Source organism: Tachyglossus aculeatus, chromosome 21, assembly GCF_015852505.1.
Source record: "Tachyglossus aculeatus isolate mTacAcu1 chromosome 21, mTacAcu1.pri, whole genome shotgun sequence".
Taxonomy (NCBI): domain Eukaryota; kingdom Metazoa; phylum Chordata; class Mammalia; order Monotremata; family Tachyglossidae; genus Tachyglossus; species Tachyglossus aculeatus.
The window spans coordinates 4,841,373-4,860,243 of NC_052086.1; the positions used below are offsets into that span (position 1 = coordinate 4,841,373).

The 18,871-nt window shown below is 47.3% G+C and overlaps 1 protein-coding gene across 1 annotated transcript in view; it reads left to right on the forward strand.

Moving 5' to 3' along the window:
* MYO18B (myosin XVIIIB) overlaps nucleotides 1-18,871 on the forward strand; it is a 149,371-nt gene that overhangs the window by 20,564 nt on the left and 109,936 nt on the right. Inside the window, exons 10-12 of the mRNA XM_038763467.1 lie at nucleotides 417-517; nucleotides 4,715-4,778; nucleotides 16,949-17,093. Coding sequence (XP_038619395.1) covers nucleotides 417-517; nucleotides 4,715-4,778; nucleotides 16,949-17,093 — 310 coding nt within the window. The remainder of the gene's footprint in view (nucleotides 1-416; nucleotides 518-4,714; nucleotides 4,779-16,948; nucleotides 17,094-18,871) is intronic.

An 18,871-nucleotide genomic window follows, 5' to 3' on the forward strand; every position in this document is an offset into this window, starting at 1 on the left:
TTTGGTCTGGGCTTCCAGCCAAGAGACAGAAGGGGGAGAAGAGGGATTCCTTCCCTGGGGTCTGGCATGGGAGACTCAACTTCACCCTCTGAACTCCTGATGCCCTGTCCTGGTTTGAGAGGGCCAGGGCTACCACTAACTGTCTCTAACTCTGTCTATCGCTCTCTATCTCTGTCTCTGTGTGTCTATCTCTCTCTGCCCATCCCCTTCTGTCTCTGTCTGCCTCTCCCTGCCTGCCTCTCACTCCCTGTCTCTGTGTCTCTTTGCCTCTCTTTGTGTCTCTGCCTATCTCCCTCTGTCTGCCTTTCTGTCTTTCTCTCTGTCTCTATCTCCCTCTGTTCTCCATCTGTCTTTCTCTCCATCTCTCTCTGTCTCTGTCTGTTTCTCCGTCTCTCCTTGCCTCTCTGTCTCTGAAGACTCTGCTGCTGGAGAGGGTGAGAGTGGCCCAGCAGCCGGAAGGAGAAAGCAACTTCCTGGTGTTCTCCCAGATGCTGGCTGGATTAGACCTGGACCTCAGGTGAGGCGATGGGGCCTGGATGGGCCTGGATGGGCCGGGCGGGCGGGGCGGGCCCAAGAATCCCGCCTCTGCTTTAGGGGGAATGGACCATGCTCTTGGCACTTTTGGGGGTAGACCGGGGAGGAGAGGAGGGGCGCAGAATGACAAGCAGCAGAGGCCCCTCTCCAGGCCCATTCTCCCCTTCCCCTCCAGACAGTCTCTGGCTCCTTGGCTCCTGTCTGCCCTGGACCAGGATCAAGCAATCAGTGGTATTTATTGAGCGCTTACCTTGTGCAGAGCACTGTACTAAACACTCGGGAGAGGGAAACACGTTGTTCAACATGTTAACTGCCCATAACAAGCTTAAAATCTAGAGGGGGTGATGTGTCGAGGTGGGACGGTCAGAGAAGGAAAAAGTATCATCCCCATCTAGACCTTAAGAACATGATGGACAGGGAACGTGCCCACCAACTCTGTTGTACTGTACACTCCCAGGCTCTTAGTACAGTGCTCGGCACCCAGTAAGCGCTCAATAAATGCCAATAATGGATTGATTGCTTGGTTGAGGAAGCGGTTGGCCTGGCTCAAACATTCAGCCCTCGGGGACTGCCTGCCCTCCTGAGTCCTGGAGGGAGGGCACAGAGGAATTCTCTGGTGTCCACTGGGCGATTGGCAGAGGGAGCCGTGGTCACTATTAAGTAGTCAGCAAGCGAGCGGGGTTTCCATAGGGCGGCTGGCAGAGGGAGCTGTGCTTCCCGCAGATGGCCCGCAGAGGGCGCCGTGTTTCCATTGGGCGGTTGACAGAGGGAATAATTTTATTATATTATATTGTATTACATTATTTTATTGAATATTATATAATACACGAACATATCATAATATATTTATTATATTTTATTAGTTTAGAGATATAGTTATAATAATTGTGGCATTTGTTAAGCACTTACTTTGTGCCAGGTCTTGTTCTAAGCGCTGGGGTGGGTTCAGTCGAATCAGGTTGGACACAGTCCCTGTCCCACGTGAGACTCAGCATCTTCATCCCCCATTTGACAGATGAGGGAACTGAGGCCCAGAGAAGTGAAGTGCCTTGCCCGAGGTCACCCAGCAGAGAAGTGGGATTAGAACCCAGTTCTTTCTGACTCCTAGGCCCAGGCTGTATCCACCAGCCTACGTTGCTTCTCATCCTCTCGACTGTAAGCTCATTGTGGGCAGAGAATGTGTCCGTTTATAGTTTTATTGTCCTCTCCCAAGCGCTTAGTGCAGTGCTCTGCGCACAGTAAGCGCTCAATAAATACGATTGACTTGACTTGACAGTAAGCGCTCTATAAATCCCACTGGCTGAATGAATGAATAACTGTGAATAGCGTTTCCACTGAATGGCCAGCAGAGGGAGCCACGTTTCCATTGGGCCGCTGGCAGAGGGCGCTGTGCTTCCTTCGGAAGGCCGGCAGAGGGCGCTGTGTTACCATTGGGAGGCGGCAGGGAGAGAGAAGCAGTGCGGTGTAATGGAGATAATAATAATAATTAATAATAATAACATTTGTTAAGCGCTTACTATGTGCAAAGCAGTGTTCTAAGCCGCTGGGGAGGTTACAAGGTGATTAGGTTGTCCCACGGGGGGCTCACAGTTTTAATCCCCATTTTACAGATGAGGTAACTGAGGCACAGAGAAGTGAAGTGTATATATATGTATATATATACATATATATACACTTGTATATGCACATGTATATAACCTGTATATATGTATATATGTTTGTACATATTTATTACTCTATTTATTTATTTTATTTGTACATATCTATTCTATTTATTTTATTTTGTTAGTATGTTTGGTTTTGTTCTCTGTCTCCCCCTTTTAGACTGTGAGCCCACTGTTGGGTAGGGACTGTCTCTATGTGTTGCCAATTTGTACTTCCCAAGCGCTTAGTACAGTGCTCTGCACATAGTAAGCGCTCAATAAATACGATTGATGATGATGAAGTGACTTGCCCCAGGTCACACAGCTGACAGTTGGGGGAGCCGGGTTTTGAACCCATGACCTCTGACTCCAAAGCCCGGGCTCTTTCCACTGAGCCACGCTGCTTCTCCAGAGAGAGAAGCGGTGCTGTATAACGGAGAGCGCACGGACCTGGGAGTCTCAAGGTCATGGATTCTAATCCCCACTCCTGTGTGACCTTGGGCAAGTCATCTCACTTCTCTGGACCTCACTTCCCTCATCTGTCAAATGGGGATGCAGCCTGTGAGCCCCAACTGGGACAACCTGATTACTTTGTATCTACCCTAGAGCTTAGAACAGTGCTTGGCATGTAGTAAACACTTAACAAATACCGTCATTATTATCGTTATTATTATTAGAGAGAAAGAGAGAGGGGCATCCAACAGGTGGCCAGCAGAGAGTGCCTTGTGAGTGGCAAGGCCTGCTTTCTCCCCCCCGGCCCCCATCCTGGGCATAGCAGGACTCTGGCCTGGACTGCAGCAGAGACCAGTACATTGTCTGACAAGTGCAATGAAATCGCAGCCCCAGTTATCACCACATCCTTGTTTATCCAAGAAACAAAGCAGGCACACTGGCGTGACGGGTAGCACACCCACACATGGTTAACACCATTGACCTTGTTGCCAACATTGTCATGTTTGCCATCTGGCGATGCCCCTGCCCCCTCCCTGGGAAGTCAGAAGGTAATGAGGGAGGACGGGAATATGCCATCATTTGAAAGAGCATTTCAGGCGATGGTGTTTACTGAGCCCCTACTATATGCCCAGCACTGTAGTAAGAACTTGGGAGAGAACAAAAGAGGTAAAAAGCACCATTACCACCCTCAAGGCATTTACAGTTTAATGGGGTAGAAAGGCAGATTACGCTTTGTGTGAGTAATTTCAGTCAGTCAGTCATATTTGTTAAGTACTTACCCTGTGCAGACCACTGTACTAAGCACTTGGGAGAGGACAATGTAATAGACACATTCCCTGCCTACAACAAGTTCACAGTCTAGAGGGGGAGACAGATATTAATAGAAATAAATAAAATGACAGATATGGACGTAAGTACTGTGGGGCTGGGATGGGGGGATGAATAAAGGGAGCAAATCAGGTGGACACAGAAGGGAGTGGGAGAGGAGGAAAGGAAGGCTTAGTCAGGGAAGGCCTCTTGGAGGAAATGGGCCTTCAATAATAATAATAATAATAATAATAATGGTATTTGTTAAGCGCTTACTATGTGCAAAGCACTGTTCTAAGCGCTGGGGAGGATACAAGGTAATCAGGTTGTCCCACGTGGGGCTCACAATCTCAATCCCCATTTTCCAGATGAGGGAACTGAGGCCCAGAGAAGTGAAGTGACTTGCCCAAAGTCATACAGCTGCTAAGTGACCGAGCCGGGATTCGAACCCCTGACTTCTGACTCCCAAGCCCGGGCTCTATCCACTGAGCCACGCTGCTTCTCTAATAAGGCTCTGAAGGCGGGGAGAGTCATTGTCGCTATCTGTTGGATATGAGGAGGGAAGGCATTCCAGGCCAGAGGCAGGATGTGGTCAGTGGGGAGATAGACAAAAATGAAGTACAGTGAGAAGGTTGGCATTACAGGAGCAAAGTGTGCAGGCTGGGTTGAAGTAGGAGAGCAGCGAGGTGAGTTAGTTAGGAGGGGACAAGGTGCTCCCCATCCCCCCCGCCTTACCTCCTTCGCCTCCCCACCGCACCTGTATATATGTATATACGTTTGTACGTATTTATTTCTGTATTTATTTATTTATTTTATGTGTACATATTTATTTCATTTATTTTATTTTGTTAATATGTTTTGTTTTGTCATCTGTCTCCCCCTTCTGGACTGTGAGCCCGCTGTTGGGTAGGGACCGTCTCTATATGTTGCCAACTTGTACTTCCCAAGCGCTTGGTACAGTGCTCTGCACACAGTAAGCGCTCAATTAATACGATTGAATGAATGAAATGAATGGGTAGTGGGAAAGAGGAGGAAGAATTAGGTTAGAACCCAGGTGTCTGACCCCCCACCCCCCGCCCGAGCCAGCATCGGGCCTGGGTATCCAACCCCTGGAGGATCCCGTGGCTCTGGGCCCCTCTGCCGGTGGCCACGTTTGACCCGGAGTTCACGCCCGCAGCCACCGAGGAGAAGTGGGGTCGGGCTGGGGCTGGGCTGGAGTCGGGCCGGGGCCGGGCCAGGTCTCTGAAGGCACTGTCCCCTTCCTTTCCCGCTTCCAGGACGGAGCTGTTCCTGCACCAGATGGCCGAGAGCAACGCCTTCGGCATGGGCTTCTGGTCCAAGGTAGGGGTTGGCCACGGTGGCGGAAGAGGAGGAAGAGGAGCCCGCCACCTGCGCTTCCTTCTTGCCTGACATTTATTCGCACCTTCCCACCCAAATGAGATTCATAAGCACGTAATAATAACAATAATAATAATAACTGTGGTAACTGTAACGTGGTACCACATTACCACCATGGTAACCCCCTCCTCCCCCTCTCCATCCCCCCGCCTTACCTCCTTCCCTTCCCCCCAGCACCTGTATATATGTATATATGTTTGTACATATTTATTACTCGATTTATTTTACTTGTACACATTTATTCTACTTATTTTATTTTGTTAGTATGTTTTGTTTCATTCTCTGTCTCCCCCTTCTAGACTGTGAGCCCACTGTTGGGTAGGGACCGTCTCTATATGTTGCCAACTTGGACTTCCCAAGCGCTTAGTACGATCATCATCATCATCATCAATCATATTTATTGAGTGTTTACTGTGTGCAGAGCACTGTACTAAGCGCTTGGGAAAGGACAATAGAGCAGAGTTTTTAGGCACATTCCTTGATGATGGTTCTTTCAGGATTCAGTTATCCAGCTGGGAAGGGGTTCTGCTTGGCTTTGTGTTTTTTATGATATTGATTAAGCGCTCACTAAGTATCAAGCACTGTGTTAAGCAGTGCTTAATACAATTGAATTGAATCATTCAAATACGATTGAATGAATGAATGAATGAACTGTTAAGTGCTTACTGTGTGCCAGGCACTGTAGTAGGTACTAGGGTGGATACAAGCGAATCAGGTTGGACACAAGTCCCTGTCTCTCGGGCTCCCAGTCTCAATCCCCGTTTTACAGATGAGGGAACTGAGGCCCAGAGAAGTGAGGTGACTTGCCCAAGGCCACGCAGCAGACAAGTGGCAGAGGCGGGATTAGAACCCATGACTTTCTGACTCCCAGGCCTATGCTGTATCCACTATGCCATGCTGCTTCATCGCCGGGCTCCACCTCCCTCTCCTGAACCCCACTTCCCAGTCACTGGTTGTTCCCGAGTGGTTGTGTTTCTGGAATTTTTCCCCAAGCCCGACTCAGTCAATCAGTGCTATTTACTGATCACCTACTATGGACAGAGCACTGTACCAAGCGCTTGGGAAAGGACAATAGAGCAGAGTTTTTAGGCACATTCTTTGATGATCGTTCTTTCAGGATTCAGTTATCCAGCTGGGAAGGGGTTCTGCTTGGCTTTTTGTTTTTTATGATATTGGTTAAGCGCTCACTAAGTATCAAGCACTGCGTTAAGCACTGAGATAGATACAAATCAATCAGGTTGGACACAGTCCCTATCCCACATGGGGCTCAGACTCCTTTTCTTTTTACCTGTTAGCCGCTTGTGGCAGGTACTGTACTAAACCCTAGGATAGACACAAGATGATCAGGTTGGACCCAGTACACATCTCACATGGGGCTCACAGTCTTATTCCCCATTTTACAGACGAGGTAACTGGGGCACAGAGAAGTGAAGGGAGTTGTCCAAGGCCACGCGGCAAAGAAGCGACAGAGCCGGGATTAGAAGCCAGGTCCTTCTGATTCCCAGTCCTGGGCTCTTTCCACCAGGCCATGCTGTTTCTCTATGGCCCTCCCCAACGGGCCTCAGGCTCATCCTTCTGGCTTTGGTCGGGTTCATTCATTCATTCACTCATTCGATTATATTTATTGAGCGCTTACTGTGTGCAGAGCACTGTACTAAGTGCTTGGGAAGTACAAGTTGGCAACATATAGAGATGGTCCCTACCCAACAACGGGCTCACAGTCTAGAAGGGGGAGACAGACAACAAAACAAAACATGTGGACAGATGTGAAGTCATCAGAATAAATAGAAGTAAAGCTAGATGCACATCATTAACAAAATAAATAGAATAGTAAATATGTACAAGTAAAATAAATAGAGTAATAAATCTGTACAAACATATATGCAGGTGCTGTGGGGAGGGGAAGCAGGTAGGACGGGGGGATGGGGAGGGGGAGAGGAAAGAGGGGGCTCAGTGTGGGAAGGCCTCCTGGAGGAGGTGAGCTCTCACTAGGGCTTTGAAGGGAGGAAGAGAGCTAGCTTGGCGGATGTGTGGAGGGAGGGTATTCCGGGCCGGAGGAGGACGTGGGCCGGGGGTCGACGGCAGGACAGGCGAGAATGAGGCACAGTGAGGAGATTAGCGGTGGCAGAGGAGCAGAGGGTGCGGGCTGGGCTGGAGAAGGAGAGAAGGGAGGTGAGGTAGGAGGGGGTGAGGGGATGGACAGCCTTGAGGCCGAGAGTGAGGAGTTTTTTCTTGATGCGTAGGTTGACTGGTAGCCACTGGAGATTTTTGAGGAGGGGAGTACCAGAATCATTTGCTTTGTCTGGTGCCTTCCCAGAAGGACGTGATTTGGTCTCCGGTTTGAAGCACTGAGAGGCACTGCAGCCAAGGCTGAACAGGCAAGGAAGGTCAACCCGACCGAAGCCAGAAGGATGAGCCGGAGGCCCCGGTGGGGGAGGGCCTTGGAGAAGCAGCATGGTCTAATGGATAGAGCCCGGGCCTGGGAGTCAGAAGGTCATGGGTTCTAATCCCGGCTCCACCACTTGTCTGCTCTGTGACCTTGGGCAAGTCACTTCACTTCTCTGGGCCTCAGTTACCTCATCTGTGAAAAAGAGGGATAAAGAGTGTGAGCCCAGTGTGGGACAGGGACTGTGTCCGACATGATTAACTTATATTATTCCAACACTTAGAACAGTGCTTGGCACATAGTGCTTAACAAGTACCATAATAATATTATTATTATTACTGCTGGATAGCAGAGCTGACAAAGGGGAGGGGAGCAGTCTGCTCAGCCTGAAGAAATGCTTCTAAGTCCAGGCCAGGGGGAGGTCCAAGCACCTGGGTTCTAATTCTGGCTCTGCCACTTGCCTGTTGTGTGACTTTGGTTATGTCACTTCACATCTGTAAAACGGGGATTCAGTCCCTGTTCTCCCTCCTAGATTGTGAGCTCCCTGTGAGGCAGGAACTATGTCCAACCTGATTATCTTGTTTCCACCCCAGCGCTTGGTACTGTGGTTGGCATATAGTAAGCGGTTAGGAAATACTATTATTATTATTATAATGAGAAGCAGCATGGCTCCGTGGAAAGAGCCCGGGCTTTGGAGTCAGAGGTCATGGGTTCAAACCCTGGCTCTGCCAATTGTCAGCTGTGTGACTTTGGGCAAGTCACTTCACTTCTCTATGCTTCAGTTCCCTTATCTGGAAAATGGGGATTAAGACTGTGAGCCCCCTGGGGACAACCTGATCACCTTGTAACCTCCCCAGCGCTTAGAACAGTGCTTTGCACATAATAAGCACTTAATAAATGCCATCATCATTATTATTATTAGTGTTTCCAAGCAGCCACTAATCAAGGAATCAATCAGTAGTAACTGATTGATTCATCAATCAATTGCAAAGCACTGTACTAAGTGCTTGGTAAGAGTCTCCGAGAACTAGGGCACATGTTCCCAGCCTTCAAGGAGCTGACGCTCGAATAGGGGAGACAGACAGGCAAAATTATGAACAAACAGCATCAGTAAGAGGAAGAATGAGCATCTGACAGGGATTAAAGCCTCTAAAAAATGGATGAGGTGTCAGAGTAAGTATTATTCGGATGAAATAGTGGAATGAATCCGAATAAGTGATTAAATATTTACCATATATGTTTATATCTATCTATGAAAGTACTGTGGATGGGTATAAGTCTAAGTGCTAAAGGCAGGTGTTGAGTTGATGATATTGGGCTTCTCGGACGGTGCTGTCGTAAGTCAAATGGGGGTTGGAGGAGAGCGAGAGAAAGAGAAAAGCTCTAGGCAGCCAATGGAGATTTATGGTGAATTATTGCCTCCATCCTCTGCTTTGCTACCTGCTCCTGCCCAGAGAGTGAGTTTAGAGGGGAGAATATGGGTAAAACAAGTCTATACTTTCTCCTGCTGCCTAGATCCTTTTTCCCAAATGTCATTCTGCTCACAACTGTCAACTTCTAAAAAAAAAAAAATCTCTAATTGTAAGCCATTCCTCTCAGCCTTAAGCAGAAACTCCAGACCTCTGGCTTTAAGACACTCCATCAGATCTCTCTCTCTCTCTTTTGTTTTTTTATGGTATTTCTTAAGTGCTTACTATGTGCCAAGCACTATCTCAATGCTGAGATAGAGATAAGGTAATCCGGGTAGGCACAGTACACATTCCACATGGGGCTCACAGTCTTAATCCCCATTTTCCAGATGAAGGAATTGAGGCCCAGTGAAGTGATTTGCCCCAGGTCACATAGCAGACAAGTGGTGGAGCCGGGATTCAAACCCAGGTCCTTCTGAATCCCAGGCCCAGGCTCTAGCCTTTAGGCCACATTGCTTCTTTTCTCCCACTAAAACCCCACTCACACTCTTCACTCTTCTCAAGCTGGCCTCTTTGCTGTGCCTTTTTCTCATCCGTCCCGCTGGTGGCATCTCACTGTCTCCCAGCCCTTCAACAAGGAATATCCTCTCCTTTCACTTGTGACAGACCACTGCTCTCCCCATCTCCAAAGCCCTTCTGAAATCACACCTCTTCCAGGAGGCCTCCCCTGGATAATTCCCAATCTCCCCACTTTAGCCATTCCTCAACTGCCATTTCAGTGTTTCAGGGGGCCCATCAAGTCCTTGGAGTGTTGGGAATTCATCAGTTTGCAACCTGCTGTCCAGATGAACTCTCCCACCTATAATAATAATAATTGTGATATTTGTTAAGCGTTTACTATGTGCCAGGCACTGTATTAAGCCCTGGGGTAGAAACAAGCAAATCGGATTGGACACAGTCCCTTGTCCCACACAGGGCTCCTAGTTTCAATCCCCATTTTGCAGATGAGGAAACTGAAGCCCAGAGAAATAACGTGACTTGCCCAAGCCCTTTGGCACTCTCCCATCCCCACTCCCCAGAGCTTATGTCTTCTAGCGCTGTTATAGTGTACTCTCCTAAGCGCTTAGTTCAGTAAACTGACCACTTGTCTTATACCGTCGAGTTGTTTCTGACCCATAGCGACACCACGGACACTTTTCTCCTGGAATGCCCCGCTCTCCATCTGCGATCATTCTGGTAGTGCATCCAAAGAGTTTTCTTGGCAAAAATCCAGAAGCGGTTTACCATTGCCGCCTTCCACGCAGTAAACCTGAGTCTCCACCCTCGACTCTCTCCCCTGCCACTGCTGCCCAGCAAGGGTGAGTTTTGCCTTGTAGCAGATGGCCTGCCACTCACTAGCCACTGGCCAAGCTAGGAATGGAATGGGTAGGCCTCTGCTTGACTCTCCCTTCCATAGCCAAGACTGATAGAGGACTGGAAACTCTCCAGGTGCTACCTTGAGAGAGGAATCTGACCACACAGAGGAATTTTAAAGAAGTGGACAGTTGTGGGCAGAAAGACATTTGAGAAACAGGATCCAGACAGAAGGGGGAAGTAATAGACTTGTTTTACCCTTATTACTCCCCTCTAAACCCACTATCTGTAAATCATTTTGTTCTGTCTCCAATTAGATGGTAAGCTTCCTGAGGGCAGTGAACAGAAATCTTAATAAATACCATTGATTGATCACATTCATGTCCTTTTACATGGTTGCTTCTCTTACTGGTCATTTATTTTGATGTCTTTCTCTCCCCCATTAAACTGTCATCTCCTTAAAGACACCTCTGTCCCTGCCCTCAAAGCCTTACTATAATCATATCGCCTTCAAAAGACCTTCCCCAAATAAGCTAACGTTTCCCCTCCTCTCTCTCCCTTCTGCAACGCCTGGTCACTTGGAGCTGGCCCTTTTAAGCTTTTGATAATAATAATGATGGCATTTATTAAGCACTTACTATGTACAAAGCGCTGTTCTAAGCGCTGGGTGGGATAGAAGGTGATCAGGTTGTGATATTCACCCCACCCTTTTGTCCCCATCTGTCTTTTAATGTCTGTGTCTGCCTCTATCAATCAACCAGTGGTATTTGTGGAGTGCTTACTCTGTGCAGCGTACTGTACGAAGCACTTGGGAGAGGACGACATAACAGAATTGGAAGTTCCCTGTAGGCAAAAAATGTGTCTATCAACTCTTTTTCATTATACTCTCCCAGGAGTATAAAAATCAAACCCAGCTCCCCAGCAAATGAGCGAACAAAGAATACAGAATAGAGTGGTTTTGTTCTCACTGTAATTTATTCATTCAATCAAATTTATTGAGTGCTTACTGTGTCCAGAGCACTGTATTAAGCATTTGGTAGAGTACAATACATTAGTAAACAGACACATTCCCTCCCTGCCCACAGTGAGCAGCTTATGGTACAGAGTGTTAGATTCATTGCCCCCTTTGAGTCTTGCCATTTGAAAAGGCAGCTGAATACCCATTCAATGAGTGTGATAAGCTAATATGACTTGGGAGTGTGCCAATGGACACAGAAACACACACACACACACACACACACACACACACACACACACATAAGGCCTAGTAATTACCATCATGGCAGGGGGCCATTTAGCAGAGTTGGATGGATCTTTAAGGACAGTGCCGGGAGGTTGGAGAATGGGGTTAATTGAGGAAATCTCTCTGGAGGAGGCGCGAACGGAAAGGAGAACGAGAGCCTAGAAATCAACCATCGGACCCCGTGACCATGTTGAGTTTGAAACGGGGGATCGAGGCCTACTCCAGCTGAGAGCCAATGGGGAGGAATCAGCTACGGAGTTACTTGAAATCGCACAGGGTGATTTTCAAAAAGGTTTTAACTCCTCTCCAAAATCATCATGATAAGTGAAAATACTTGAACCAGGAGAGCACGTTAGAGAAGCAGCGTGGCTTAGTGGAAAGAGCCTGGGCTTGGGAGTCAGAGGACGTGGGTTCTTATCCCAGCTCCGCCACTTGTCAGCTGTGTGACGTTGGGCAAGTCACTTAGCTTCTCTGTGCCTCAGTTCCCTCATCTTTAAAATGGGGATTAAGACTGTGAGCCCCACGTGGGGCAATCTGATGACCTTGTATCCTCCCCAGCGCTTCCAACAGTGATTTGCACATAGTAAGTGCTTAACAAAAACCATTATTATTATTATTACAGCTGTAAGTCTATGGTGGCGATACAGGGCTAATCAATCGGTGATATTTATTGAGTGCTGACTGCGGGCAGAGCACTGTACTAAGTGCTTAGAAGAGTACAAGGCTGAGACAGGGAGAGTGAAAAGCTGACCCAAAATTCATCTAGGCACCACACTGATCAACACAACAGAGACACATGAGCCTCCATTTCCTCATCTCTGAAATGGGAATAAGACATCTGCTCATATTGTACTCTCCCAAATGCTTAGCGCAGTGCTCTGCACCTAGTCAGTGCTCAGTAAATGTTGATTGCTAACAGCACCCTCCCTTGACCCCACAGCTCCTTCCAGTGATCGCCCCATTTCCTTCCTACCATTCTTCTCCAAAATCCTTGAGCGAGTTGTCTCACACCTGCTGTCTCAAGTTCCTCTCTTCCAATTCTCTCTTTTAATCACCTCCAACCTGGTTTCCCTCCCCCTCACTCCACAGAACCCACCCTCTCTAAGGTGATCGGTGACTGTCTCGCCAAATTCACTAGCCTCTACTCCATCCTAGTCTTCCTCAACCTCTCAATGGCCTTTGACACTGTGGACCACCCCTTTCTCCTGGAAGCAGTATCCAAACTGTGCTTCACTGACACCGTCCTCTCCTGTTTCTCTTATCTGTCTGGCCACTCCTTTGTGGGCTTCTCCTCTGCCTCCCACCTCCTAACTGTGAGAGCCCCTCAGGGCTCAGTTCTGGGTCCCCTTCTAGTCTCCATCTACAACCACTGTCTTGGAGAACTCATTCGCTCCCATGGTTTCAACTACCATCTCTATGAGGATGATGTGGGTAGAGTACTGTACTAAGCGCTCGGGAGAGCACAGTACAATAGTGTTGGTTGACACATTCCCTGTCCACAAGGAACTTACCTTCTAGAGGAGGAGACAGACGTTAAAAATGAATAAATGATGGATATGTATGTGAGAGCAGTGGGGCTGAGAGTGGGAACCTGAAAGGATACAGATCTGAATGCGTAGGTGATGCAGAAGGGAGATGGAATAGGGGAAAAGATGGTTTAATGGGAGATGGCCTCTCAGAGAAGATGTGACCTTAATAAGACTTTGACTGTGAGGAGAGAGGTAGTGTTGAATATGAAGGCGGAGGGCATCCTAGGCCAGAGGGAGGACGTGGGCAAGGCGTCATCAGCAAGATAGACGAGAGCAGGGTACAATGAGTAGGCTGGCATTAGAAGAGTGAGGTGTCCCGGCTGGCTTGTGGTAAGAAATCAGCTAGGTGAGGGAGGAGGGGGCAGGGTGATTGAGTGCTTTAAAGTCGGTGGTGAGGAGTTTCTGTTTGATGAGGAGTCAGAAGGGCAATCACTGAAGGTTCAGAAGGAGTGGGGAGATGTGGGCAGAACTATTTTCAGAAAAACGATCCAGGCAGCAGGGTGAAGTACGGACTGAAATGGGGAGAGACAGGAGGCAGGGAGGTGAACCAGGAGGCCGATGCCATAGTAAAGACCGGAGAGAATAGATGAATTTGCAACCTCTTCATTTAGCTAATGATTCAGAACAGCTTTTACAAATCTACTGAAGGAGGAGGTCGACCTTGAAAGTCTTGTAATGTAAAACACATTCACAGTCTCTTGCGACGTATTTTTTGACTTTAAAGGAAAAGTAGAAAGAGCATTACTTCTCAGAGGAACAGCCTGACATTTTGAAGTTCAAAGGGATTTAGATTTAGTTAGTCCAAAAAAAAGAAAACCGAACCATTTTCAAAGCTCATTTCCCACCTGTTTATTCAATCAATTAGCGGTATTTATTGAGCACTTACTGTGTGCAGATACTGTATTAAGTTTTCGGGGGAACTACAGTCCAACCAAGTTGGCAGACATGTTCCCTGCCCATAACGAATTTACAGACTAGAGGAGGTTGACAGACATTAATATGTATATGAATTCTCAGTAGCTCTAAAGTAAGAAACCAGAAAAAGTAAAACAGAGTTTCCTCAATTTCCCTATTTTTTTTGGGGGTGTTTGTTAAGCACTTTCTGTGTGCCAGGCACTGTTCTAAGCGCTGGGTAGATACAAGATAACTAGGTTGGACATAGTCCCTATAGTAGTAATAATAATAATAATGGCATTTGTTAAGCGCTTACTATGTGCCAAACACTGTTCTAAGCGCTAGGGTAGATGCAAGGTGATCAGGTTGTCCCACATGGGACTTACAGTCTTAATCCCCATTTTACAGATGAGGTAACTGAGGCACAGAGAAGTCAAGTGACTTAGCCAAGGTCACACAGCGGGCAGGTGGCAGAGCCAGGATTAGAACCCAGGTCCTACTGACTCCTAGGCCCTGGCTCTATCCACTAGGCCATGCTGCTTCTTGCAGACTAATGGGTATTCTTTCTCCCCGGTCGCAGAGGGGGCTTCTAGGGCCTTGGGGTAATTTTAAATTGAATGTTCACCTTCAGGAATGAGAGCAAATAGTAAAGACATAGACCTTGTCCTTTCTCTGTCCTTTCTCTGGGGCTTGAAAATCTCATAAATAACCGAGAACACTTTGGTCAAAAGAAGATTTTTCTGTGCTCTCTTTTGGTGGGCGCTGCTGTTGCCAGGTGATTTTCCGGGTTGCTAGGGGCTTTGTGTTTGTGAGCTTGCCTAGAAATATAACTGATTAGCCGAACATGCTCCTGCTATTAATTGAAATATTTCTGGGGTGGGTTGCTCTGTCACCGGATTGTTTGACTTTTACAAATGGATATCCGTCAATGCTCTGCCCGCAATAGATGTGCTGAGAGACGTTCCTTGAGAATAGGAACAATGTTTTTGCAATGGTTCTGTCTATCTTTAGGTAAGAGTTCAGAGAAGCAGAATGGCCTAGGGGATAGAGATCAGGCGTGGGAGTCAGAAGGACCTGGGTTCTAATCCCGGCTCAGTCATTCCATTCATTCATTCATATTCATTGAACGCTTACTGTGTGCCCAGCACCGTACTGAGGACTTGGGAGAGTACAATGTAACAATAAATAGACACTTTCCCTGCCCACAATGAGCTCAGCCATCTGTCTGATGTGTGACCTTGCGCGAGTCACTTCAGTTCTCGGCCTCAGTTCGCTCAACTTAAAAATGGGGATTAAGCCTGTAAGCCCGATGTGGGATGTGGACTCTGTCCCACCCAATGAGCCCGATGTGGGATGCGGACTCTGTCCCACCCAATGAGCTTGTATCTACCCCAGTGTATAGTGCAGCGCCTGTTATTCAGTAAGCGCATAACAAATGCCATAAAAAAATAGGCTTTCCATAAATATCAAGAATACCGGAAATAGGTAGCAGGCTGTGAACCCCTAAGAGACACTAGCAGCACTGAAAATTATTGGAATCATCATCATCATCATCAATCGTATTTATTGAGCGCTTACTATGTGCAGAGCACTGTACTAAGCGCTTGGGAAGTACAAATTGGCAACATATAGAGACAGTCCCTACCCAACAGTGGGCTCACAGTCTAAAAGGGGGAGACAGAGAACAAAACCAAACATACTAACAAAATAAAATAAATAGAATAGATATGTACAAATAAAATAAATAAATAAATAGAGTAAAAAATATGTACAAACATATATACATATATACAGGTGCTGTGGGGAAGGGAAGGAGGTAAGATGGGGGAATGGAGAGGGGGACGAGGGGGAGAGGAAGGAAGGGGCTCAGTCTGGGAAGGCCTCCTGGAGGAGGTGAGCTCTCAGCAGGGCCTTGAAGGGAGGAAAAGAGATAGCTTGGCTCTAGCTTGGAATGAAGTGCCATTCTCTGTTGTAATCAAGACAGGGAAAACAGCCTAGCCCAGCGTATAGAGCATGGGCCTGGGAGTCAGAAGGACTGGGTTCTAATCGCGACTCCACCCCTTGTCTGCTCTGTGACCCTGAGCAATTCACTTCACTTCTCTGGGCCTCAGTTCCCCCATCTGTGAAATGGGGATGAAGACTGTGAGCCCCATGGGGGACAAGGGCTCTGTCCAATCTGACTAGCTTGTATCTACCCCAGTGCTTAGAACAGTGCCTGGCGCATAGTAAGCACTTAATGGCAGCCATAAAAAATAGACTCTCCATAAATATCAAGAGAACTGGAAAGAACTAGCAGGCTGTGAACCCCTAAGAGACATGAGCAGCATTGGAAATTACTGGAATGAGGTGCTTTTCCTCTCCCCCTCATCCCCCTCTCCATCCCCCTCATCTTACCTTCTTCCCTTCCCCACAGCACCTGTATATATGTGTATATGTTTGTACATATTTATTACTCTATTTATTTATTTTACTTGTACATATCTATTCTATTTATTTTATTTTGTTAGTATGTTTGGTTTTGTTCTCTGTCTCCCCCTTTGAGACTGTGAGCCCACTGTTGGGTAGGGACTGTCTCTATATGTTGCCAACTTGTACTTCCCAAGCACTTAGTACAGTGCTCTGCATACAGTAAGCACTCAATAAATACGATTGATTGATTGATTGATTGATTGATTCTCCATTGCAATCAAGGCAGTGGCCAGATGCCTTCCGGAGAGGATTCTGGAGAACGTCTTTAATAGGAATCATAATATTTATAAAGCCCCTACCGAGTGCAAACACTACATTAAATGCTCAGGAAAGAACAATAGAAGTACAAGTCAGGGCTCCTGCTCCCAGTCCCGGAGAATTTGCACTCTAATATCCCACATTCCCCAAGGATTTCCGGAATCCCAGCTGCAGCATTGCCCTCTGGCCTGAGAGTCAGAAGGAACTGGGTTCTAATCCCCGCTCCACCACTTGTCTGCTCTGTGACCTTGAGCAAATCACTTCACCTCCCTGGGCCTCAGTTCCCTCATCTGTGAATGGGGATTAAGACCGTGAGTCCCATGTGGGCAGGGACTGTGTCCAACCTGATTAGCTTGTATCTACCCCAGCATTTAGAACAGTGCCTGGCACATAATAAATGCTTAATAAATACAATAAAAAAGACAAAATGCGGGCAATAATGCCAACAGCATTCCTCCTGCACGAATCCGTGAGACCTCCTGCCTTGCTTCTGGTTAAAAGTCAGGACTTTTCTCCGCTCAGTTAGTTCTCTAAAGAATCTCAGATTCCCTTTCGCTTTTGTCTCCTCACAGGCTGAAGAAAAGCAGAAAGCCGCAGCAGCCTTTACCCAGCTGCAAGCGGCCATGACGACCCTGGGCATCTTGGCCAGTGAGCAGAGAGCTATCTGGAGGGTGCTAGCCGCCATCTATCACCTGGGAGCTGCTGGGGCCTGTAAAGGTAATGTGGCGTCTGAGTGCTGGGGACCTGGTAGTTTTACCAGTTTTCTTTTTTTTAATTGGGGCTCATTAAGCGCTTACAATGTTTCAGGTACTGTACTAAGCACCAGAGTAGATAGAAGCAAACCAGTTTGGACGCAGTCCCTGTCCCACGTGGGACTCCCAATCTCAGTCTCAAGGATTTATTCCCCATTTTGCAGGTGAGGAGACTGAGCCCCAGAAAAGTGAAGTGACTTGTTCATGGTCCCAGAACTGATTAAGTGGCAGAGATGGGATTAGAACCCAGGTCCTCTGACTCCCCAGAATCAGAAGGGCCTATTGGACAATGAGACAATATGCTTTTGTTTTTATTTAATAGTAGTAGTAGTAGTAGTCTGAGGAGGAGGCGGAGGAGGAGAAGGAGGAGAAGGAGGAGGGAGAGGAGGGAGAACAGGTATTCAATCCCAAGTTTACAGTTGAGGAAACTGAGGCAAAGAGAAGTGAAGTGACTTGCCCAAGCTCACTCAGCAATAATTATAATAATAATAATAATAATGATGACATTTATTAAGTGCTTACTATGTGCAAATCACTGTTCTAAGCACTGGGAAGGTTACAAGGTGATCAGGTTGTCCCACGAGGGGCTCACAGTCTTCATCCCCATTTTACAGATGAGGGAACTGAGGCCCAGAGAAGTGAAGTGACTTGCCCAAAGTCACACAGCTGACAGGTGGCAGAGCTGGGATTTGTACCCATGACCTCTGACTCCAAAACTCGTGCCCTTTCCACTAGGCCACACTGCTTCTGAGCAAGCATATCCACTTACATGCCCTACTTTGTAAGAACGTACTCACCCAACTTTTCTCTTCTCCTACCTGTAAATTACCTTCTGTCAGTTTTTCCCATTAGACAGTAAGCTCCGTGAGGGCAGGATCGTGTCTTCCAACTCTATCGGACCTTCCCAAGTGCTCAGTACGGTGTTCTGCACACAGCACACAGTCATAGAAGCAGCGCAGCCCAGGAGAAAGAGCACGGGCCTGGGAGTTAGATGGACCTGGGTTCTAATCCCCACTCCACCACTTATCTGCTATGTGACTGTGGGCAAGTCACTTCACTTCTCTGAGTCTCAGTTCCCTCATCTGTCAAATGGGGATTAAGACTGTGAGCCCATGTGGGACAGGGACTGTGTCCAATCTGATTATTTGCCAGCACTTAGAACAGTGCCTGCCTCTTTAATAAGTGCTTAACAAATACCAGAGGGGGAAAAAAGCTCCTTAGGGGGCAGGAATCGTTTTTCTAACTCTCCTGGGCTCTCCTAGGCACTCAATAATAAGGTGTTCTGCACACAGTAGACTGAAAGCTCCTCGAGGGCAGGGATCGGGTCAACTACTTCTATTGTCCTCTCCCAAGTGCTTATTACAGAGCTCTGCACACTGGGGGCTGTATGCTGCTAGGGAGCAGGGATCATGCCTACCAGTTAGATTCTCCCAAATGCATAGTAAAGGAGTAATATCTATTGATTTTCATCAGTCAATCAATCAGTGGTATTTATTGTGCCCCATTTGAGTGCAGAGAGTTTGCAAGAGTACGCTAGAGGCAGAATCAATCAATCAATCAATGGTATTTTTTTGAGCACTTACTATGTTCAGAGCACTATACTAAGTGGTTGGGAGAGTACAGTTCAATAGAGTTAGCAGACACATTCCCTGCCCATAACGAGCTTACAGTCTAGAGGGGGAGACAGCCATCAGTATGAATGAGTAATTAATTTAGAATATAGAATTTAAAGATATGTACGTA